The sequence below is a fragment of the Helicoverpa zea genome, chromosome 14 (genome assembly GCF_022581195.2).
Source record: "Helicoverpa zea isolate HzStark_Cry1AcR chromosome 14, ilHelZeax1.1, whole genome shotgun sequence".
Lineage (NCBI taxonomy): Eukaryota > Metazoa > Arthropoda > Insecta > Lepidoptera > Noctuidae > Helicoverpa > Helicoverpa zea.
Genome location: NC_061465.1, coordinates 5,252,023 through 5,277,388, shown reverse-complemented (window position 1 = coordinate 5,277,388; position 25,366 = coordinate 5,252,023). Strand labels below are relative to the sequence as shown.

At 36.9% G+C, this 25,366-nt stretch overlaps 2 protein-coding genes across 2 annotated transcripts; both read left to right on the top strand.

Moving 5' to 3' along the window:
* Positions 1-15: 15 nt before the first annotated feature.
* Positions 16-6,133, top strand: LOC124636399 (Golgi resident protein GCP60). The gene is made up of 10 exons (XM_047172481.1): positions 16-240; positions 524-737; positions 814-882; positions 972-1,076; positions 1,175-1,483; positions 1,703-1,782; positions 2,078-2,266; positions 2,693-2,806; positions 3,111-3,256; positions 3,930-6,133. The coding sequence occupies exons 1-10, from the start codon at positions 96-98 to the stop codon at positions 4,044-4,046; spliced, it is 1,488 nt and encodes a 495-aa protein (XP_047028437.1). The 5' UTR covers positions 16-95; the 3' UTR covers positions 4,047-6,133.
* Positions 6,134-6,688: 555 nt separating this feature from the next.
* On the top strand, positions 6,689-25,206 carry LOC124636266 (ATP-binding cassette sub-family B member 10, mitochondrial). Its single transcript, XM_047172282.1, has 10 exons — positions 6,689-7,157; positions 7,229-7,435; positions 7,758-7,960; positions 9,066-9,200; positions 9,831-9,977; positions 10,203-10,434; positions 11,047-11,324; positions 11,818-11,892; positions 19,100-19,255; positions 24,253-25,206. Exons 1-10 carry the CDS (start codon positions 6,791-6,793, stop codon positions 24,547-24,549), a joined length of 2,097 nt encoding a protein of 698 aa, XP_047028238.1. The 5' UTR covers positions 6,689-6,790; the 3' UTR covers positions 24,550-25,206.
* The last annotated feature ends 160 nt before the right edge of the window (positions 25,207-25,366 follow it).

The following is a 25,366-nucleotide window of genomic DNA, read 5'->3' as shown; positions in this document are numbered from 1 at the left end:
AAGATTTTAAAAATAAAACGAGACAAATCATTTGTCAAAAGTCGAATACGATACAAATCGTAATTTGCTTTGCGAAAATTTATAAACTATAAAAAATGGCTAACAAAGTAGAAAATAACTACAAAGTTAACCCAGAAAAAGTTCGCCTCGAAACAGACCAAGGTATCGCAGAGAGCGAAGAAAGAAAATGGGGATTGCCTTTGAAAGATGTGTACAAACATGGACTCGCTTTTTATAAAGGTAATTTTCTTGAATATTTTTCTAGGCATTTGTAGGCCAATTTTGTTTGTGAATCAAAGCTACATTTTCATCTTAAAATGTACAAAACGACTAAAAATGACAACTAGACCTTCAATATCACCATCTTATAACATTTACGACTTATCTGACGGCATCTCCGTACATACCAATCTTGGTATGTGATCATTATTTTTATTGATACGAAGCGAGTATTCATGCACTTCCTAGTATCAAAACGTGTTTGTTATACTGATTATGATTTAACGTAGAACTACACTTACAGATAAGGAAGGCAAAGCACTCCATTTGAGCTATGAAGATAGATTAAAACTGGTTGCTTACACCCAGCAAACATCTCATGGGCCTTTAGATGTTAATTCTGCACCACCACTGGGTGTTCTCGATGTGATTGGGAGAGACAGAAGGGCAGCCTGGCAGGCTTTGGGACAGATGTCTCAAATACAAGCCATGGCTGGATTTATACACACTTTAGACAGGTACACTGATTCTGATATCCCGATAATGACTCTGTGGGATGAACATTATATTTAACAGCACAAAATTATTTTACAGATTGTGCCCACTTTTCAAACCATATTTGGAAGCAATTCAAAAGGATTTGGAAGATAAGAAGCAACAAGAGTAAGAAGATTGTTTTATAAAAAAAATATTTAATTACTAGTATTCTAATACATTGTGTAATTATTACTTTTGCTTTTCTTGATAAACAGGTTAAAGAAAGAAGAAGAAGAAAGGGCGAACTTGGAGCTGCAGAACAGAATAATGCTTGAAAAGCAGAAACAACAGAGCACCAAAGTAACAGAGGAACAACAAGTGTAAGTTTATACATAAATAAAAAGAAATGTCATAAGTACTACATTCATTTTATGTCATGTTGTACAATAACAAATATTTATCAATCTATGATTCACAGGCAACTAATAAAAGATGCTCTGAATGCGCAAACATACGAACAGTTCCTACAGTATGCCCAACTTCAATACCCAGGCAACTTCGACCAGCAAGCGATACTCATTCGTCAGTTACAAGACAAACATTATCAGCAATACATTCAACAGCTTGCTGTAGACCAAAGACTTGCTAACTCTAACATAAAAGACGCTGCGGATGACAAAGAGAATGATAATGCAAATGATAAGGAAAAGGAAGTTAAGGAAGAACCGGTAACGGTAACTGACTGCAATCTGAATGAAACTGAGGGTGTCACTTCAACGGATAGCAAGTAAGTATCTTATATGCAATGTTTTGATACTTAAAATAAAAATCTTTTGGTTTATAGCTGATGACTTTGTGTAGACACACTTATGATGCTGCTGAAACTGCTGCTGGAAGCTAGTATTATTATATGAATCAATATGACATTTTTATTTACAGATAATTGTGTTTAAGGGATTACAAGGCAAAGATATGGCTTCTAAATTATTTAACTCCCATGTTCCAGGTCTATGCAGACTTCAGAAAAGACGGAGCCTAATGATTACATAGAGGAGCCCAGAGTAGATGAGAACACAGATGATGAGGGTAAGAAATATTCCTATATTATGTCTGCAAAATTTTGCGCAAGTACATGTAAGCAGTGGACCCGCGTTGACACATACATACACTTTTATTGCTGATGACAATTTTGGTGCTTTCTTATGCCACCAGTCTTTGGAACTTGGTATAAACATCATTCTTATGTTATTTAGCACCCAAATTGTTTAACATACTATTACTACTGTTTAAATGATTAAATCATTCTCAAACATCTATAAGTTTTCGAACATTCGGTCAAACACACAGCTTTTAAAACATCGATCGTAATGGAATATTCCAGAAGGATTCCTAAGCGTGGAGGCGGTCCGCATGTGGACTCGCGGCGACATCGTGAAGTTTAAGAGCTCAGCGGCGGAGGGCGGCGGCCGCCTCACCGTGGGGCACGGCGAGACCATCACGGTGCGAGTGCCCACGCATCCCCGCGCTAGGTGTCTCTGCTGGGAGTTCGCTACTGATAACTATGATATAGGTATGTAAATACAATATTATTTAGATTGTATACATATAGCTAAAAAAAAGTTTATGGTAACTACAGTTTTACTGTATTGAGTTTTCGATTTGATTATATCATTGTCTCCAGTAGTAGTCTTTTTTTTTACAGGTGTAACCTTGTTAATAACTTTGTCTTGACGTCTTAAACGTTTCCTCAAAAATTTCATAAGATCTCATGGCCGCATTGCCTAGTATTGGAGGTTACAAAAATCGTTTTTCCTAAATATTTGACTATCTATATGCTCATACTCTCAGATTTAGGAGCGAACTTGTAAAGCGTGCTATTATTATTTTTTTGTACTTTGTTTTTCGGCACTCATTACGAGATTTCATTCTAACTACTGCTAATTTGACTACGCGTCAAAAGAGTTAGCATTAAAATCTTACTCTTCCTATGTTCCAGGTTTTGGCTTGTACTTCGAATGGAGCAAGTCACCAACTACAGAGGTGACTGTCCACGTGGCTGAGAGTGATGAAGAGGAAGAAGACGAAGAAGATGAATATCCTATTTCAGATGGTATAGTGTTTTTTTAATAAAGTTATATTTGGATTTGCTAATACTAATTATAAGTGAATTGTTTTATATATTTGTAGAGCAAATGCTAATTTTACTCTCACTGTCCCTCACTTATCAAATCAAAGATTGAGAACAGTGAATAATTGATAATATAAATTATTCTGTGTTTGTCTACATTGAAATAATGCAAATCCTGCGAAATAATTTAGCTGTTTGTAGGTTTTTTGTACCCTTTAATAACATTATACATTTGAATAGTTGTAGAATTATCCAGATGTATCTTGTACGTAACATGGATTCTCAGGCACATTCCACGAGTACACGATCCACGGCACCCGCGTGGACCCCGAGCTGGGCGGCCACAGGCGCGGCGCGCGGCCCGGCGCCGGCGCCGCGCGCCCGCTCGCCAGCCTCGTCGTGCCCGTCTACCGCAGGGACTGCCATACTGAGGTCAGCACTGACTTTCCCTACTAATATCATCAGTGCAACAGTAAGGGCCTAAATATTGTTTACACCACGTTTTTTAAACGCGCCGGTGACGCGCGTTTGCATCGATACAAAGGACAACAAACTGCTCTGCAGGATAAAAACGCGCCGGCGCGTTTAAAAAACGTGGTGTGCATAGGCCCCAACTCTGTCTGTCTGTCTGTTACGCTATCACATCTAAACCACTGAACTGATTTTAATGCAATTTGGTACAGAGATGGAGTTGAGAAAGAAAATTTGTTTTTTCTTAGCCCCATTGTCCCATTGTTTAGCAAAAGCCTCCCCTCTTCGTCTCCACACCTGTCGATCCTAGGATAGCTTTTTCCCCGGACTTATGAAGAGTTTTCTTGGAAACGCCATATAACCAAAGTTGAAATTGCGAAAATTGTTGCCACTGTAACAAAAAATTCTGAAATATGTATAGAACCCTTCACTCTAGTGAGTGACATATTTCAGAATTTTTTTTTTCTTTTTTGAATTCTTTTTTAATTTTTGAATTCCAACTCATTCTTGACCGATTTTGTTTTATTGAGCCTATACTGTCCCACTACTCGGCAAATGCCTCCCCCATAACCTTCCATTTATATCTATCGGAAGCTTTTTGTGACCAGTCCAGTAATAAAATGCTTTTTTCCAGGTATATGCGGGATCACACACATATCCAGGCGAAGGCGTATACTTACTAAAATTCGATAACACTTACAGTCTATGGCGATCCAAAACCCTTTACTACAAAGTGTATTACACACAGTAAACAATATTTAAAGCTATATTAGAGCCATGACAAAAATATATGGAAATATTATAATAATATATTAAATTATTTGATACTAAATTAACATCAGATATTGTACGACCAGTATTTTTGTGGAGTTCATTTATCTAAGTGATATAGTCAACACAGCTGCGAACAAATATTGTAAGGTTTGAGATTATGGACTGGTTTGTGTTAAGATCTCATGCATGGGCTTGGATTTTAGCCTCGTAAAGGTACTCGCGAACTCGCTCGCAGCATTCTTACTGCAGTGATTCATAAGTAGTTCAATTGTTTAAGAGTCTGACCTCTGCATCTCAATAGGCATCTATTACTTGCTAATTGACATGTACCTTTAATTATGAGACAGTTTCTCATTCGATTTGTTGGTTTGGAGTATAAAAATCTCACAATATTTGTTCGCTGTATACATGTTTTCAGTGCAATATTATAAGCTTGTTTAGCTAATTTAACAATATATTATTAAGCTTTTTATAGACGAGACACGATAATGCTTTTGGTTGAATTATTATGAAGGCAGTTTATTTAGTTTAGCTGATGTATACTTATTACTATTATGTAGTTATCTCGTCTGTTCTATTTATAAGTTTACGCCACAAATAATTTTAAGTAGTTTCCAATTGACCATTACTTATGTTAGACTGTGCAGGAAGCACATTTTTAATTTGCATTTCATTAAATGTTAGTGGAAGTAGAATGTTTATTTATTTATTTTATTTGCTTATTCGCGTTCATAAACTGTAAAGGATAATATATCAGTAGGTATAATGTGTATGTGAATTTATATTATGTGTAGGTACAGGGTGGCAATTAGGTTTCACACTTATTATATCTAGATATTTTGAAAATATTGTTTGCAATATTTTGCGACTACAAGAATGTTATGAGTTTTACTACCATATAATACTACAGTTTGACTTGGATATTGTAATTGCCACCCTGTAAGCTATGTATGACGCAAACCGGGTTTACAGCTAGTTCTAATATTTATTCTGTGCCATTATGTTTATGGTTTAGGTTAGTACTTAAACTAAGAATGTGTTTATCTTTTACTCATGATCCCAGTTTTATTTGTGATCTTTATTTTTAAGGAACATTATGCTGAGTTCTGTTAACTACCCATATTCGCAAAAACTTATTCTAGATAGTCAAATGATTTAAGTGTCTGGCCTCATTGATTCTATAACTTCACATAAGATGATATAAAAAAAATCTGTGAACAGTGTTGAATGTCTCCTAAAAAACTTTCACTAGAGTGTAACACATATTCCATATACATTTAACAGTCGTAGATCAATCTGTAGCATAAATGTTTAGACATAATTCAGTAACATAATGCATGTTTGATGTTCGTTGTATTGTAACTTAAAACAAAATATCTCTGGAGTTCCTATTTGTTTGTTAGAAAATCAGTATTTTATTCTATAATAATCTCAAGCTAGGTTTGCGGTTACAAATCTCGCAATATGATTGCTAAATGTAAATTAAAAATTAACTGTCTATAGTTAAAGATGAATGTCTATGTTTAAAAAATCATGAAAAAGATAGGTAATTTTGCGTTTTTTTTTCTAAATCATCTATTGTGTTATGTTATCAAACTCCTGTCAGGCATATCAAAATCATTGTATTTTTTTATTCTGATGATTGTGGCTCATGTTGATGATGGGTTATTGAGTAGCTACATCATGAGCCATTATTAGTGTAGACTGCATGGCAACATCAACGGATCCATAGATTCTAGTGCGAAAAGACAGGGCTTTATGTAAAGCACCATCTGATTCACTTTTATTATACAACAGCCCTCTTAATTCTGATTTAATGGTTTTAGACAAACATTTGGACCTTTTTTCATTTGTTCTCCCGTACCTGATAACATGCATCAAGCAATATCTTTTTGTGATCTTAAAATGAAATGTGAATTATGTTTATTTCCCCTTTTCAAGTTAATATGAAAAGTTTTGTTGACAGAATTAAAAATACCTTTTTGTTTCACGTTTATACTTGAAGAAGTCAATCGTTTATGTACAATACTGGATATAAATATATATTACACGTATAAATTAAAATGCATTATCTTTTTTTTCTAACCCTACCTCTATATGCTGGGATGCATACCTATGAAGCATCTTAGAAAAGTTAATGAGTCACCAGTTTCAGGCCACTGTACTGTCTAAAGTAAATGAAATTCCATGAAATTCTTAGTACCTTGTCGTAAAATGATATGGCTAGATAGGATCATAGGACATTTTTGATCTTATAGTAGGGGAGCTCTAGTTTAGAAAGGATTTTGGGAATAACTCGGGAGTGTCAGATTAACGTTTGTGAAAATAGTTATATCGTATGATAATGCTCCCACAGTAGTGTATGTACAACAATAATATACGATACGACGAATTTTTTTTCTATAAGTATTACACCTACAGTATCAATATCTGATTTCAATAAGAATTAGTAGATAGAAGTAGAAGCTTCCCTCATCGATGAAGAGGTAACATTGTCTAACATTTAATTGGTATTTCATTATTTCTCAACAGTCAGAGAAAAATCAAATAGGTATAATGCGTCCATAGTTTTCTTTTTCATAATTTTTGGTAACAGGAATGACGACAAATGACGTGACGAATCAAAAGACTTGTCAAATTTGACAGTTATCATGTTTACGGGAGGATGAGGTGTTTTATTTGTCTCGTATTTGTTTAGAAAGTTAAAAAAAAAAATTAAAAATGTTACAACGATTAATTTACAATAGTTTTGAACTAAAAATATCTCGGAAAAATACACAGTTTCTGTTCAATATTCCGACCAGAGCTCCTTTGTGTCAGCAGTGTGGATCCAGGTTATACTCTCGGTATAAGGTGCCAGTTGTACGAAATTATTATGAAAGAACCTTCCATAACAGACATGGATTATTCAATTATAAGTTGCGGTGCTACACAACTCAAGTGGACGCTCAGAAGAAGAACGAACATATTGAGAGTGTGAAAGAAAAAAATCCATTAGAAACTACGAAAAAGATCAATGTCAAATTAAAGACATCAGAACTGAAACGTTTATTTACATTAGCAGAACCAGAAAAATGGACTCTTGCTGGTTGGTAGCACACTATAATCCAATATGACTTATGTGAAAAAATTGGTACATTTTGAGTATTTTGTTTGCAGGTGCTATTGGCTTCCTTATAATATCATCTAGTGTTACTATGGCTATTCCGTTTTCACTGGGTCAAGTGCTGGACATCATATACAGCAGTACAAGTGACCTGGCTTCAGCCCGTGAGAAGCTTGACACTTTGTGTCTGATGCTTTGTGGAGTGTTCCTTGTGGGAGGCCTCTGTAACTTTGGCAGGGTATATCTAATGTCCATATCAGGTAAATACAAGTTTTACTAGTTTCTTAACTCCTGAATAAAATTGAATCTGTCCATAAGTTTTCTGCAAATAAGAGTAATTATGGAGTAATAAAAATGTTTAACTTATTCATAAGCAGCTGATTATACAGTAAATAATAGTACTAATAAGTTCTAGTACTTGAAAATGTTAATTTTAATAATAAAAAAAAAATCACACCTGTATTTACAATTGTTTTTAAATTAATTCACAAAAGAAACACAGCCAGTGCATTTTTTTGACAAGCACACATTTAATTTCTATCTTTTGCTTCCACACAATTGATAATTGTCTTCATATTTTAGGTCAAAGAATGACCCAGTCACTAAGAAGACAAGTATACGGAGCAATAATGCGCCAAGAAGCTGCTTGGTTTGGTAAAACATCAACTGGAGAGCTAGTCAACAGGTTGTCGGCAGACACACAGCTGGTTGGCCGAAACCTCAGTCAGAATGTCAGTGATGGTTTACGCTCACTGTTCATGGTTGGAGCTGGCACAGGCATGATGGTAAGAAGTTTTTATTTACTCAACATTAGTACAATATAGAGTGACATAGTACAAGTGTTGTATATAGATATAATATAAAGAGTATATAGTGAAAATAGAGTAGATAGAGTAAATAGTGAAAATGTAAACTATTTTCATTTATCTTCAATCTCTCATTAAGAGTTTTCTCTATAAGATTCCTATGTCCAAATAAGTAATTTGTCTATCAGAATATTAGACATGTGGGTTACATATCAGAAAGCATGAATACACACTATCATTGTATCAGTAAAAATGGGGTCAGATTACATCATCTCACTTTTACAGTACACTGAATTTTGGTAGCCAGTGGTATTGACAGAAGAAACAGTCTGGTTTTAGATTGCTTATAATAATAAGCCTTTTATCTACATAGATGTTTACTCAGCATTTCCTAAATAATCCATATTTGATGTCAAATATTTTTAATTTAAATTTTGTTAATTTTTTTCCTTAACATGAAAGAAAGATGACTGTGAAAATTGCTTTATGCAATACTGATATATTATTACAAAACACAGTTTACACAAGTCATTATGATAATAACTAAATAAATTATGTTAGCCTGTCATATTTGATCAGCATATTTAATAATATAATTTTTACTTTAAATACACTAGCATCATTATTTTAATTGCTACAAATAGGTATAAATAGAGGGTCTATGTTAAAGTCCACTAAAACCTTTTCTAAAAAATATACTAATGATAATCAGTTTAAGTTAATCTGATTTCAATACAGCATGGACTATGTCTATCATTGTATGAGCACAAAAAGAGTTTGCTGGTAGTTGTATATGACACCCTCTTATCTTTTTGGAACCATATTTGCTGAATTATGTCATAGTACAGCCCTGGCCTTGTTATTTTGCAATTGCTGAATTAGATAACATGAATGAATTTCTTACCTTGTTAATAATGAAATGATAATGATTTCTTAATTATCTAATTAGATAAGGGGATATTCTTTCCATAATCTCAATTAACTTTACATAGTAAATTAAACTTAAAATTACTTTTATTTGCCCTGAAGATTAATGGTTCAATAAAATATGTAGCCAATATAATATTTATAATATTTTGTTTAGTTCTACATGTCTCCGTCGCTGGCTCTGGTTGGGCTATGCGTGGTCCCACCTGTGTCAATGCTGGCCGTCATATACGGAAGATTTGTGCGAGGCATCACGAGGCAACTGCAGGATTCTCTGGCTGAAGCTAGTGAGGTATACCTATGTTATAATTAATACTTCGCTTCGACTTTCTTGCCCGCGGCGAGTTCGCTTATACCTATCGCGTTTCCAAGAGAAGTCTTCAAAAGTCCGGGACTCTTCATGAGTCTCTGTACCAAATTATTGAAATCAGTTCAGTTGTTTATACGTGAAAGCGTAACAGACAGACAGACAGAGTTACCTTCGCATTTATAATATTAGTTGGGATACAAAACTTTTTTGTAAAAGTTAGTCAAAGATATAACTATTTGCCGGTTTCTGTATCTGTAGGTCAGAAAATATCAGCAATCCGAGATAAAGAACTCAAAGGATGATAAGAGTTTTTGGAACATATTTTGGGAAACCTTTTCTCTCAACTTTGTTGCCAATTGAGTTGTTGTAATTTCCGTTAAATTATGTAAATCCACCGTATTAAGTGCAATCGTTATCTGACATAAAAATATAATTTACCGATATCAACAATAGAACACGGCAGATACACGTGTACAACAATAAAATGTTCTCATCACACACACATGCAAACAAATATCACGCATAGCGTTGAAAATAAAAATACGACTTCGTTTGCATAACATTGACACTGTATCGCATGATTGATTAATTATCTACTTATTCTATTTATAGTTGGCCGAAGAAAAGATTTCAAACATAAAGACTGTGAAAGCATTTAGTAAGGAAGAGGCCGAGTGTGAAACTTATGGACAACGAATTGAGAACTTACTCAAATTGGCTTATAAAGAGTCTTTGGCCGTCGGTAGTTTCTACGGGATGGTAAGTATCGGATCAACGACCTTTAATCATCCTGATTTCTTTAAAAAATTGTTTTGTTCGGAAACTCAAATAACTATCTTCCGTAGTTTCAAGATTATAAATTAGTAGATTAATTTTAACAAGTAATCTGTAATTTACTTTGATAAGGTCTTCAAGGATCAATATTTCTTTCCTCAAAAATGAACCTTAAATGTATAATGATAGAGTATAAACTTGTAATCACAGACGGGACTCGCAGGGAACACTATAATTATCCTGGTTCTATACTACGGAGGTGGTATGGTTGCCGCCGAACAGCTGACTGTTGGCAATCTGACGTCATTCCTTCTGTATGCTGCTTATGTGGGCATCAGTATAGGAGGACTTAGCAGCTTTTATACGGAACTGAACAAAGGAGTGGGAGCAGCTACCAGACTTTGGGATATTATCGATAGAGTTCCTGCTATTCCTGTTTCAGGTAATTATTATGATGGAATATTTTTTATTATTTGATATAGGACGTTGTAAATAAAACTTGATAAGTGGAATAATGGAATAAGATGGCGGGATGACCTGGATGCCTACAACCCTAATTGGTGGGAGGACTCAAAAGATCGAGAGGTGTGGAGGCAAAATGGGGAGGCCTTTGCCCAGCAGTGGGACAGTACAGGCTAAGTAAAAAAAAAGTGAAATAAATATTTGCACTTTTTGTGGAATCGTAAAGCAGTCAATTAATTACTGGTTGACAACAAGCTTAATTAATAATGGATTGAATGGAATGCATTTGATTTATCAAACGCAATGCAATGTTACTATGTGTCGTCAGTAAATATGTAAGCACGAAGCTGAGTAACATAAAATTTCAATTAATAGGTAAACCAAAAAGTACCTAACGTTAGATACACGTTTTGAGCACTTTGTCACGTTTTTGATATCTCAAATATTTTGAACTTTTGTAATGACCTACATTTGTATTATCTACAATACCAAAAAAGTACCCAAAATATTCCATGACTTCAATATTTTTTAACCGACTTCCCAAAAAAAGAGGAAGATCTCAATTCTAATGTACTTTTTTGGTCAATTTCAGGGGGTTTAAGACCAGAACAGAAACCCAAAGGCGAATTAATATTAGAGAACGTATTTTATTCCTACGTCGACGCTCCACTATTGAAAGGAGTGAACCTACACCTTTTGCCCGGAAAGTCGATTGCTCTAGTCGGGAGATCCGGTTGTGGTAAAAGTACTATAGCGTCGCTTATAATGAGGTTATATGACCCGGATAAGGGCAGAATATTACTGGATGGGGTGGATATAAGAGAACTGGACCCTGTATGGCTGAGGAGTCACATTGGTTTTGTTAGTCAGGTATGTTAGACATCTTTAAACTAAATGTTTCTTCGTGTAATATCAACGAAAAAATTGCATACGCAGTTTTTTAATATAATTTGTTAGTAGTTAGTGTGAAGTCGCGAGTAGCCAACTTTAGAGAGGCATAAATATATGACTGAACTGTACGTCATATCCTAAATAATAAAGTTTCTTTCAATATAAGATCTAAAATTCTAAAAATCGCTTTTTTTATATGCATGCGAAGTATAAATAGCAACAATTACTTATTGCTAACTTCGGAGCTTAAAAGCTATATGATTGACCGTTCATTAAAAAATCTTCAATAATAAAATTATTCAAAAATAAGATCCAAAATTCAATTACCTAAGTTGATTAGAACTTATCTTCAAGTATTTGTTTACCGTCCATACTTTATCTCTTGACATTGTTAGGGTTATCGTAGTTATCAACTGTATGACCAAAAAAAAATTATTATTATTCACTAAAATGGTACACTTGTACATTTCAGGAACCGGTATTATTCAGCGGGACAATTAAGGAGAATATATTATATGGCGCTTTGGATGAGGATCTTAAAGAAGAGGTAATAGATATAAGAAATCCCTACTAATATTATAAATGCGAAAGTAACTCTGTCTGTTACGCTTTCACGTCTAAAGCACTGAACTGGTTTTAATTAAATTTGGTACAGAGATAGAGTTGCCCTTGAGAAAGAACATAGGATAGTTTTTATCCCGGACTTTTGAAGAATTCTCTTGGAAATGCGATATAACCGAAATCTACGCGGGCGAAGCCGCATGCGGAAGCTACATACAACCAATGATACCAAAAGATGGTTTGCGTACAGCGACTTGCACAATGTTCTGTGACGAAAAAAAGTTTGGCGGGAACTATACTAAGCGTTAATTAGGGCGGATGGAGTCATCGTCATTAGTGTGGTTTTCGCCAAAATTAATGTCTGTTCAGCTATGCTTTTTTCCGTAGTATGTTTTAATGGGATCAACGTATACCTACATCTGGAGCGATAATATTCACTTGGCTTGGCTATCTAGTATAGTAGGTATCAAATAAATTACATCATCATATAATATAATTATGTCATATTCTTACTTAATGTTGGTAAATAGACTAGAGTAACAACATGATATAATCGATTACATAATTCAGACAGTGTTTACAATAACATAGCAATATATAAACCCAAGGAAACATCAGACTACCGTGACTATTTAATTTTTACTGCATATAATATACCTATAAAAAATATCGAATCCTTTTGTCCTACATTTATGTACGAGTTCTATTTACTACTGACCGAGTTTAGTTATAGTAAACACCCTCATTACAAACATTGTTAAACTAGTTTACTCTATTTATTGTAATATTTATTCAACGTTGATAACTTACGTTCTGATTCAACAAACGTAACATCGACCTTACATAAACACCTAGTAAAGTTAATCCAAATCTAAACCGATGAAAATTTGTTGTTATTCCTTTTTTAACATGCATTTTGAAAACTAGCTGCCGACTGCAATCTGCCGACCGGACTTGCAGCAACTGTATAAAAACGGACGATATTTGATGGCTACTGCACGTGCGGCTGCCGCTTGGATAAAAAAAATCGTGGAAAACATACAAGCCAGTAGTGTGGCTGCGGCCGATTTTATGCAGTTGCGGCACCTGCGTTCGGCAGTTTCAGGCGTCGTCCTAATTGGGAGCGATCGTACGATGGCGCGATGCGTTTTTCATCTAAGGCGTCGTCCTAATTGACAGCGATCGTACGATGACACGATGCGTTCTCGTCGTGCGATGAGTTCAAACATACAGATTTCATCAGAGTGTCCTATTTGAACCTCGCAAGTGAGATCGTGAGATCGTGAGATGAAAAACGCATCGCGCCATCGTACGATCGCTGCCAATTAGGACGACGCCTCAGTCGGCAGCTAAGGCGATTAACACACGGCACCGCGCACAGCCGCGGTAGGCGGTGAAGCGGATCTTATGTCGCACTGGCCTGTATTAAATCCGTTGATGCCTAACACACGTACACCGCCTAACCGCGCGTTCGAGCGGTGCTCTTTTGTTCGAGCGCCACCGCCCTCCGCGGCGGTGCGCGGTGCATAAAGAAATACATAGGGCAGTTCATATAGTATATAAGGAAATACATAGGGCAGTTTCATATAGTACATAAGGAAATACATAGGGCAGTTCATAAAGTGTTTATAAGGAAATACGTAGGGGAGTTCATTAAGAGTACATAAGGAAATACATAGGGCAGTTCATAGAGTGTACATAAGGAAATACACAGGGCAGTTCATAGAGTGTACATAAGGAAATACATAGGGCAGTACATAAGGAAATACATAGGACAGTACATAAGGAAATACATAGGGCAGTACATAAGGAAATACATAGGGCAGTTCATAGAGTGTACATAAGGAAATACATAGGGCAGTACATAAGGAACTACATAGGGCAGTACATAAGGAAATACATATTTCAGTTCATAGAGTGTACATAAGGAAATACATAGGGCAGTACATAAGGAAATACATAGGACAGTACATAAGGAAATACATAGGGCAGTACATAAGGAAATACATAGGGCATTTCATAGAGTGTACATAGGGAAATACATAGGGCAGTACATAAGGAAATACATAGGGCAAAACATAAGGAAATACATAGGACATCACATAAGGAAATACATAGGGCAGTACATAAGGAAATACATAGGGCAGTACATAAGGAACTACATAGGGCAGTACATAAGGAAATACATATTTCAGTTCATAGAGTGTACATAAGGAAATACATAGGGCAGTACATAAGGAAATACATAGGACAGTACATAAGGAAATACATAGGGCAGTACATAAGGAAATACATAGGGCAGTTCATAGAGTGTACATAGGGAAATACATAGGGCAGTACATAAGGAAATACATAGGACAGTATATAAGGAAATACATAGGACAGTACATAAGGAAATACATAGGGCAGTACATAAGGAAATACATAGGGCAGTACATAAGGAAATACATAGGGCAGTATATAAGGGAATACATAGGGCAGTACATAAGGAACTACATAGGGCATAGGGCAGTATATAAGGAAATACATAGGGCAGTACATAAGGAAATACATAGGGCAGTACATAAGGAAATACATAGGGCAGTACATAAGGAAATACATAGGGCAGTACATAAGGAAAAACATAGGGCAGTATATAAGGAAATACATAGGACAGTACATAAGGAAATACATAGGGCAGTACATAAGGAACTACATAGGGCAGTACATAAGGAAATACATAGGGCAGTACATAAGGAAATACATACGACAGTTCATAGAGTGTTCATAAGGAAATACATAGGGAGTACATAGAGTGTACATAAGGAAATATATAGGGCAGTACATAAGGAAATACATACGACAGTTCATAGAGTGTACATAAGGAAATACATAAGGGAGTACATAGAGTGTACATAAGGAAATACATAGGGCAGTACATAACTAAATACAGAGGGGAGTACATAGAGTGTACATAAGGAAAAACATAGGGCAGTACATAAGGAAATACATACGACAGTTCATAGAGTGTACATAAGGAAAAATATAGGACAGTTCATAGAGTGTACATAAGGAAATACATAGGGCAGTACATAACTAAATACAGAGGGGAGTACATAGAGTGTACATAAGGAAATACATAGGGCAGTACATAAGGAAATACATAGGGCAGTACATAGAGTGTACATAAGGAAATACATAGGGCAGTACATAGAGTGTACTTAAGAAGATACATAGGGCAGTACATAAGGAAATATATAGGGGAGTTCATAGAGTGTACATAAGGAAATACATACGGCAGTACATAAGGAAATACATAGGACAGTTCATAAGGAAATGCATAAGGCAGTACATACAGTGTACATAAGCAAATACATAGGGCAGTACATAAGGAAATACATACGACAGTTCATAGAGTGTACATAAGGAAATACATAGGGGAGTACATAGAGTGTACATAAGGAAATACATAGGGCAGTACATAGTGTACATAAGGAAATACATAGGGCAGTTCATAGAGTGTACATAAGAAAATACATAGGGTAGTACATAAGGAAATATATAGGACAGTTCATAGAGTGTACATAAGGAAATACATAGGGCAGTACATAAGGAAATACATAGGACAGTTTATAGAGTGTACATAAGGAAATACATAGGGGAGTACATAGAGTCTACATAAGGAAATACATAGGGCAGTACATAGTGTACATAAGCAAATACATAGGGCAGTACATAGAGTGTACATAAGGAAATACATAGGGCAGTACATAGTGTACATAAGCAAATACATAGGGCAGTTCATAGAGTGTACATAAGCAAATACATAGGGCAGTACATAGAGTGTACATAAGAAAATACATAGGGTAGTACATAAGGAAATATATAGGACAGTTCATAGAGTGTACATAAGGAAATACATATGGCAGTACATAAGGAAATACATAGGACAGTTCATAGAGTGTACATAAGGAAATACATGGGCAGTTCATAGAGTGTACATAAGGAAATACATAGGGCAGTTCATAGAGTGTACATAAGCAAATACATAGGGCAGTTCATAGAGTGTACATAAGGAAATACATAGGGCAGTACATAGAGTGTACATAAGAAAATACATAGGGCAGTACATAAGGAAATACATAGGACAGTTCAGAGTGTACATAAGGAAATACATAGGGGAGTACATAGAGTGTACATAAGGAAATACATAGGGCAGTACATAAGGTAATACATAGGGCAGTACATAAGGAAATGCATAAGGCAGTACATAGAGTGTACATAAGCAAATACATAGGGCAGTACATAAGGAAATACATACGACAGTTCATAGAGTGTACATAAGGAAATATATAGGACAGTTCATAGAGTGTACATAAGGAAATACATAGGGCAGTACATAACTAAATACAGAGGGGAGTACATAGAGTGTACATAAGGAAATACATAGGGCAGTATATAAGGAAATACATAGGGCAGTACATAAGGAAATACATAGGGCAGTACATAGAGTGTACATAAGGAAATACATAGGGCAGTTCATAGAGTGTACATAAGCAAATACATAGGGCAGTACATAGAGTGTACATAAGAAAATACATAGGGCAGTACATGAGGAAATACATAGGACAGTTCATAGAGTGTACATAAGGAAATACATAGGGCAGTACATAAGGAAATACATAGGGCAGTACATAAGGAAATACATAGGGCAGTACATAAGGAAATACATAGGACAGTTCATAGAGTGTACATAAGGAAATACATAGGGCAGTACATAAGGAAATGCATAAGGCAGTACATAGAGTGTACATAAGCAAATACATAGGGCAGTACATAAGGAAATACATACGACAGTTCATAGAGTGTACATAAGGAAATACATAGGGGAGTACATAGAGTGTACATAAGAAAATACAGAGGGGAGTACATAGAGTGGACATAAGGAAATACATAAGGCAGTACATAAGGAAATACATAGGGCAGTACATAGAGTGTACATAAGCAAATACATAGGGCAGTACATAGAGTGTACATAAGAAAATACATAGGGCAGTACATAAGGAAATACATAGGACAGTTCATAGAGTGTACATAAGGAAATACATTGGGGAGTACATAGAGTGTACATAAGGAAAAACATAGGGGAGTTCATAAAATGTACATAAGGAAATACATAGGGGAGTACATAGAGTGTACATAAGAAAATACAGAGGGGAGTACATAGAGTGGACATAAGGAAATACAGAGGGGAGTACATAGAGTGGACATAAGGAAATACATAGGGCAGTACATAGAGTGTACATAAGCAAATACATAGGGCAGTACATAGAGTGTACATAAGAAAATACATAGGGCAGTACATAAGGAAATACATAGGACAGTTCATAGAGTGTACATAAGGAAATACATTGGGGAGTACATAGAGTGTACATAAGGAAAAACATAGGGGAGTTCATAAAATGTACATAAGGAAATACATAGGGGAGTACATAGAGTGTACATAAGAAAATACAGAGGGGAGTACATAGAGTGGACATAAGGAAATACATAGGGCAGTACATAGAGTGTACATAAGGAAATACATAGGGCAGTTCATAGAGTGTACATAAGCAAATACATAGGGCAGTACATAGAGTGTACATAGGAAAATACATAGGGGAGTACCTAGAGTGTACATAAGGAAAAACATAGGGGAGTTCATAAAATGTACATAAGGAAATACATAGGGGAGTATATAGAGTGTACATAAGGAAATATGTACATAGGGGAGTTCTTAGAGTGGACATTAGGAAATACATAGGGGAGTTCATAAAGTGTACATCTATCTATACTAATACTAAAATATTTTAAAGCTGAAGAGTCTGTTTGATTGTTTGTTGGTTTGTTTGAACGCGCTTATCTCGGGAACTACTGGTCCAATTTGAAAAAAACTTTTAGTGTAAGATAGCCCATTTATCGAGAAAGGCTATATTATATATCATCACTCTAAGACTAATAGGAGCAGAGCAGTGATGAATAATGTTTCAAAATCGGGGTTTTTTTTATATTGAGAGAAATATTTAACAGATTACATAAAGACCTACAAAATGAAAATAAAGAAATTTCAGAAGAAATTAAAAAAAAAAAACGAATAAAAAGGTGTTTTTATAAATTAGTCCAAAACAAGTATTAACCAATTTCTTAGCAATTATACAAAATTCACATTCATACACACATACGCATGCTTGGCTAACCCTATTGATGCTAGTAACATACTATAGTCATTAAAATTCTTTGAAATACACGTAAAGTTCTTAAAACTAAGATTTCGCATAGGTGCCCGCTTTTTTTGCAAAAGAGTGTATAAAGAAATAAAGATACAATCACCTGATACCACATTACATCTAATACTTACTTGTTTTGATAAAAAGTTTATGTCTAGAATATAAGTAATAGACAGTCATTTAGCAATAAGTAGAGTATAAGCCCTCACATTTTGCAACGCCTGCAAAAGGCCGTTAAGCTGAACCTAAACCTGTATCTAAGAACTGTACAACCTTAACATGCTAATAAATATTTTGAGTTTGAGTTTTGAGTTTGAGCTTCTGTTGCGTGCGCTGCGTAATCGGTTAAAGTTTCGCAAAAATGATGTATGACAGAATTGTAATTGGTTAAACGGGGGTTGATAGTTCGCATGGAAGTCCTGTTTTTGAAGTGAGGGTCTTAAAATTTGGAATGATGATGATGATGTCCTCCTAGCCGATTCTCGGCTACGGCGGCTGTTCTCATGTAAGCAGATTAGCCAACTACACAGGACATATTATAGTGCACGAGCATTTGCGCAGACACAGGTGCACTCACTATTCCTTAACTCTCATAGCCCGATGGGACGGTAATCCGACACGACCGGAGAGAGATCAGGCGCAGGACCGACATTTACGTGCTCTCCGATGCACGGGTGTATCAATCACCAGCTTCCAGGCTCCGGGCTGCTTTGTGAAAGTCTTCTAAAACCCACAAAGCGATTTCGGCCCGACTCGGGAATCGAACCCGAGACCTCGTGCTTAGCAGCCGCACTTGCGACAGCTAGACCAACGAGGCAGTTAAAAATTTGGAATACAGAGATGTAGACAGACAGACTCCTTATTTTAACTGGGAATCCTATTTTTTTTTTGTTTCTAGGAGCTTTAAAATAAATGATTGGAAGTTTAAAATGTATTCTATATCAACAGGCAGAGCCGTCTTGGATGGTAGCGGCAAGAACTGCGCATTTGAGTGAAATAGTGGTGGGCTCGCACGAAGGGTTCAACCGACAGGTCGGCGCGAGAGGCGGCCAGCTAAGCGGCGGTCAGAAGCAGAGAGTTGCTATAGCACGGGCTATTGTTAAGGTAAAGTTTATTATGTAGATATACCTACTTAAATATTATCCGTCTTACCACAAAAACTTTTAAACGTCAGTTTAACACTTGTCTAAAAAAATACAAATTATGACGTTGAAATAAGGTCCATTTTGCAGCCACCCTTTTTTTTAAGACAAGTATTTGACACATGTTTAAGTTTTTGTAGTAAGACCATATGTTTTTTAATGTAATGCTCTGTAGATGTATGAAACATACTGTACATTTTGCATATTGACAACGCTGAAGATGACTTATCAGCGACATGTCCTATAAGGACTAGTATGCAAAAAATGGGTTTGAATGTAATACCTTGCTGATAGATTCAATGCAATAATTACTGTAAAATCATCAAATAAGCCAGCGAGTTAAGTGGGCTAGTTATTTGTTGGTGTTGCCATGTTACAAAATTGGGACTTTATAGTCAAGGAACTTTCAAATGATTCAATACTCATCAAATTATTTAATTTCGCATATACTTACAAATCTGCTAAGTTTTGTGGCACATTAGAGTAAAATTAGATAAATTGGCGCCAACGGCAACGTTTGATTGGATTATAAAATTCCCAAATCTGGCAGTAGGTACTGACCTATATATCTCTGACTTCAGTTCTTATTTTGGCTAACTTCAAAGTTGGCTCGATGGCTGCATATCGCTTGAAATGTATTTATCTTCCAATTCAGCCAACGATCTGTTTTCCGATGAATGGACGATTTTATTGACATTATAGATTTATAGATATGCTGTGGGAGATTTCATCATCATCATCATCTCAGCCATAGGACGTCCACTGCTGAACATAGGCCTCCCCCTTTGATCTCCACAGATACCTGTTGGAAGCGACCTGCATCCAGCGTCTTCCGGCGACCTTTATAAGGTCGTCTGTCCACCTCGTTGGTGGACGTCCTACGCTGCGCTTGCTAGTCCGTGGTCTCCACTCCAGCACTTTTCGGCCCCATCTGCCATCTGCTCTGCGAGCAATATGGCCTGCCCATTGCCACTTCAACTTGCTAATCCGGTGGGCTATATCGGTCACTTTGGTTCGTCTACGGATCTCCTCGTTTCGGGTTCGATCACGTAGAGAAACACCGAGCATAGCCCTCTCCATAGCTCGTTGAGCGACTTTGAGCTTTGAGATGAGGCCGATAGTGAGAGACCACGTTTCGGTGCCGTAAGTCATCACTGGTAACACACATTGGTTGAAGACTTTCGTCTTGAGGCACTGAGGTATGTCGGACGAAAAGACATTGCGTAGTTTCCCGAACGCTGCCAGCCGAGTTGGATTCGGCGGTTGACCTCTTTCTCGAAGTTGGACCTACCTAATTGTACTACTTGTCCTAGGTAGATATATGAGTCAACAACTTCGAGTACCGAGCTTCCAACAGAGACTGGGGTGGGTTGAACATGGACATTTGACATAATTTTCGTCTTGTCCATGTTCATTTTCAGGCCCACCCGTTGTGAAACTCGGTCGAGTCCCTCGAGCATCATACTGAGTTCCTCCATCGACTTTGCCATGACTACGATGTCGTCGGCAAACCGAAGGTGAGTGATGTATTCGCCGTTGATGTTGATGCCAAGTCCTTGCCATTCCAGGAGCTTGAACGCGTCTTCCATTGCGGCAGTAAACAGTTTCGGGGAGATTACGTCCCCCTGTCTTACGCCTCTTCTCAATGGAATCGGCTTCGTGCTATGCTCCTGTACTCGGACCGACATGGTGGCGTTATTATACAAACACTTCAACACCTCGATGTACCGATAGTCAATATGGCATCGTTGGAGTGACTCAAGTACCGCCCATGTTTCCACCGAATCGAAGGCTTTCTCATAGTCCACAAACGCTAAGCATAATGGCAAGTTATACTCCTCGGTCTTCTGTATAACTTGCCGCAGCGTATGGATGTGGTCTATGGTACTAAAGCCTCTTCGGAAACCGGCTTGTTCGGGAGGCTGGAAGTCATCGAGCCTGTGCTCGAGACGGTTCGTGATAACCCTTGAAAACAGCTTATAAACATGGCTTAGAAGTGTGATGGGTCTGTAGTTCTTCAATAGGCTGTTGTCACCTTTTTTGAAGAACAACACCACCACACCCCTGCTCCATGCTTCAGGCGTTTTGCCCTCGGACAGGACGCAGTTAAAGAGCTTCTGGAGGACTTTAAGTGCCGGTGTTCCACCCGCTCTCAGAAGCTCTGAAGTGATTCCGTCCTCACCCGGCGCCTTGTTGTTCTTAAGCTGCTTCAGGGCCATCCTAATCTCGTACAGACTGATGTCCGGGATATCTTCGGTATAATGTCGGGACAGCTTGGCTCTTGGATCTCCTGCCAAGCTGTCAACGGACTTTGCGACCGAAGTGTATAACTGTCCATAGAACCTCTCGATCTCGCCTAAAACCTCTGCCTTGGTCGACGCTATGCTGCCATCCTCCCGTTTCAGCTTAGTCATCTGGCTTTGCCCAATAGACTTGTCCTTTGCGAACACTTTGGAGCCTTGGTTTCGCTGTATGGTCTCTTTAACACGATTCGTATTAAAGAGACGCAGATCGTGTCGCAAGGACTTGGATATTCGTCTATTGAGCTGTGGGAGATTTATGAATGAATAATTATAGAGCCTCCTGTTTGGAACATAAATATTTTCTTTTCCTTGTTAAGTTCCATGGTAATTGTGTTGTATATAAATGTCGAAATTGAGAGTCATTTTGTTACACCATCAGCATCAATGAAAGTTTGTTGGCGCCCACTTGGGCCAGCGTCTGCCGGCGTTGCTTGATTGTTTGAAACATTAAAATAAAGAATGGTTGAGAAAACATGGACGGGTTAAAGTAGAAAAGTCTCTCTGATAAGTACTTGCTTCCGTTTCTCATATAGCAGTTGAAGTCACCTACCGCCTACCAGTGCCGTAACTAGCCTTTTATGCGCCCGGTGCGAGCTTTCAAAACTGCGCCCTTGAAAAATGCTCTAACCAGGCTCTGACAATAAAGTGGACAAATGTGCATAAAAATAAATCTATCTATTTTTTGTTTACGAAGGTATAGGTACTTAGTAGATTTCTTTAAGATAAAAATTGTTTATTCAAAATCTATCTCTCGCACGGTAGTGCGTCAGTAACGCCGCACGCGTAGTTAATGAATAAAATCAAAGATAAAGGGAGGACCAATGAATGTGGCTGACAGCAATGATAGCGTAACGTGAACTATATGTACATCTCCTCAGCTAGATTGACAGATTTGCTTAGAACTTCTAAGTTAGAAGTGGCGCCCTCCAAATGAATATAGACAGAAATTGTCTCATAGTAACGGTATAGGTACTTTTGTTTGTGTATGTAATATTGCGAGCAAGACAAGGTGGATTTATATTTGTCTGATGTGTCGTGACGTGACGCGTCGTTAAAACAAAAATTACTTAAAATGTTGCCCAAACGTAGATAACTCTTTGTTGGTGTTGGCGCCTATGAATTAAAATTTTGGGACTTAAAGTAGTACCATAAATAGAAACTAGAAGTTACTTTCTTATTAATAAAAGGACTTAAAAACGACGCTACCTTTTTGCTAGGGTAGACAAAAAAATGTTGAAAAATAAAAACAACTATAAAGTGAAGCAAGCCCGAAAAAGCTTTTTTGAGATTTGGATCACTAAAAGTCCTTAACATATATAATAAAAGGCGACTGTGAAGAAGCCGCGAGCGAAGGGAGCGCGAATTTTTTTGAGTATTGGGATATTAAATTCAAAGTAGCTATATGTGAAAGAAACCTAAGTGTAAAGAAACCGCGAGCGAAGCGAGCGCGAAAATTTTTGAGTTTTGAGACATAAAAGTAGTGTATCTAACGCGCCCGGCATTGTATGACAATACATTAATTGAAATTTCTTAGTCCAGGAGCGTACCGCGGCGCCCCTGAGCCCGCGGCGCCCGGGTTATTCGCACACCCTGCACCATAGGTTAAGGCGGCCCTGATGCTATCCATACATTTGGATACAGTTCTTGTAAGCTGCGATCTTTGATGAAAATTAAAACAAAAATAGGAGTAAAATTCTGATCAAGGATTGGTTATGTCCGGCGCTCTGGGCCGTCGCCCAGCCGCGCCCTACCCTAAAGCCGCTACTGGCTACAATTTATAAACATATTGTTCGAAATACTAATCCTGCGCAGACGAAATCGCGGGCACCAGCTAGTACTAAATGTATGAAACCGATACCGTTCTGACGCGTCACGTCACGACACATCAGACAAATATAAAACCACCTTTACAAGTGTTGTTGTTTCAAGATCGCTTGAAAAATGCCATATAGATATAGATAGTACAGAGGGCGCGTCTACACCATATTCGCAATAAAACAAAATGTACCTACTAACTACCATGCATGAAACAAAACTAGATACTGGTCTGGTCATTTCTGCGCCCCTCCAGGGTCTGCGCCCTGTGCCTGGGCACCGCTGGCACCGCCCTAGTTACGGCACTGCCGCCTACTGTGACAACCGCGCGTCCTGAGGCAATTAGCTTTATTTTTAATCTTTGATACAATTTGAGCAGTTTAAAAGTAACAATAGTCATGTAAATAATGGCCTATGTTATGATCACTACAATGTGGCACACACACATAATAGAAACAGTAATTTGTGCTAGTTATTAATGAAGATTTAATGTTGTACAGGTCGTTAACAACTTCTTGTTTACATTTAATGAAACTCATTTGTTAAAACATTTTACTATAATAAATAGATCGTGTTTCAATCTTATTGCCTATGTGTAAGATACAAAAACAATAATTTGCGCAGCCCACAAGTAGACGCACTGGCTTTATTATACCCATGAATCCATTTGGAATTGAAAATAATATTACATGTCATAGTCATGGTGAAAAACAACAGCACCCATTTTTGCAAATAATTGATGATATTAGTGACTCAAAAGCGTTATCGCAGCAGATTAATAAAATTTGATATCATAGATATATAATAGAATTGTTAAAACAAAATATATCTTTTGTTACAGAACCCGAGAATTCTTATCTTAGATGAAGCTACCTCAGCCTTAGATGCTTACTCCGAATTCTTGGTCGACAAAGCCTTGAAGGAGATCAGCAAAGATAGAACTGTTCTCACCATAGCTCATAGACTGAGCACCATACAGTCCGCAGACGAAGTTGCAGTCATGGAAAACGGAGTTATCGTAGAAAAAGGCCCCTACCCAGAACTTATTATGAAACCAGGCGGCTTCTTCAAGGAACTCATCAACCATCAAACGTTCGTCAAGAAGAAACGAGAACAACATGATGCTCAAAAGAATTAAACTGTACCAAGACAATTTGCAAGCGTTGTGAATGTAAAAGAAGTAGTTTAATTTATTTTTAAATATTTGTTTTCTTACTGGTCAGTTAGTGATCAATGTACTAATGTATGTTATCATTGAAACTGCGTTTTCGATAGTGGGTAGTAAAAACCTGCTTTATTATTATTATTATATACACAATTATTTCCTATTATTAGTTAACTGATGTTTATAAATAATAGAAAAAAATAGTAAAAATGTTTTGTAAATAAACGTATTGTGCTATTTATCAGTGGCTCGGGGAACAAGATTTCATAAGGATTAAATATAATCCAAAAATGTGTGCAATAATAAAGTATGTACTCTTTATATTATTTGTCATGTTTACAAAGGAATGCCTTACGATGTCGTGTTCATGTGTGTGTGTCCCTTTGCCACTGCTTTTTATCCTGAATAAGTTTGTGATAATTATATAGGTGATAGTGTATTTTATTTTATGCTGTGGCACGGAACAAAATGCAATAATAAATAATTTGGGCTATGTGTTCAAAATGGAATGTCGAATTGTTACATAATTTATTAAATTTTATCTGGTAAGGTTTATAAATCATAGAGTGACAAACGGGTAAAGGAATATTTTTGTCTGACACAAATAAAATGGTTGTTGTTATTTTAAAACTGCATTTTATTTATCGCCTTACACTTTGAATATTCGATGCGTAATCACATTATCAGTGAGCGCACCGTCACCGCGGCTCAGCTGCTGCCGGGAAGAGCACGTAGCGAGTGGTGTCGTGGCCCATTCATTACACGCCACAATGATAACAAAACGTTATCG

Excerpts from the sequence above, each read along its gene's own strand:
- LOC124636266 (XM_047172282.1), top strand. The coding sequence starts at position 6,791 with ATGTTACAACGATTAATTTACAATAGTTTTGAACTAAAAATATCTCGG. Across the intron at positions 9,978-10,202 it reads TCGGTAGTTTCTACGGGATG|ACGGGACTCGCAGGGAACAC; the intron begins GTAAGTATCGGA and ends TTGTAATCACAG. Across the intron at positions 10,435-11,046 it reads TCCTGCTATTCCTGTTTCAG|GGGGTTTAAGACCAGAACAG; the intron begins GTAATTATTATG and ends GGTCAATTTCAG.
- LOC124636399 (XM_047172481.1), top strand. The coding sequence starts at position 96 with ATGGCTAACAAAGTAGAAAATAACTACAAAGTTAACCCAGAAAAAGTT. Across the intron at positions 1,077-1,174 it reads GTAACAGAGGAACAACAAGT|GCAACTAATAAAAGATGCTC; the intron begins GTAAGTTTATAC and ends TATGATTCACAG. Across the intron at positions 1,783-2,077 it reads TGAGAACACAGATGATGAGG|AAGGATTCCTAAGCGTGGAG; the intron begins GTAAGAAATATT and ends GGAATATTCCAG.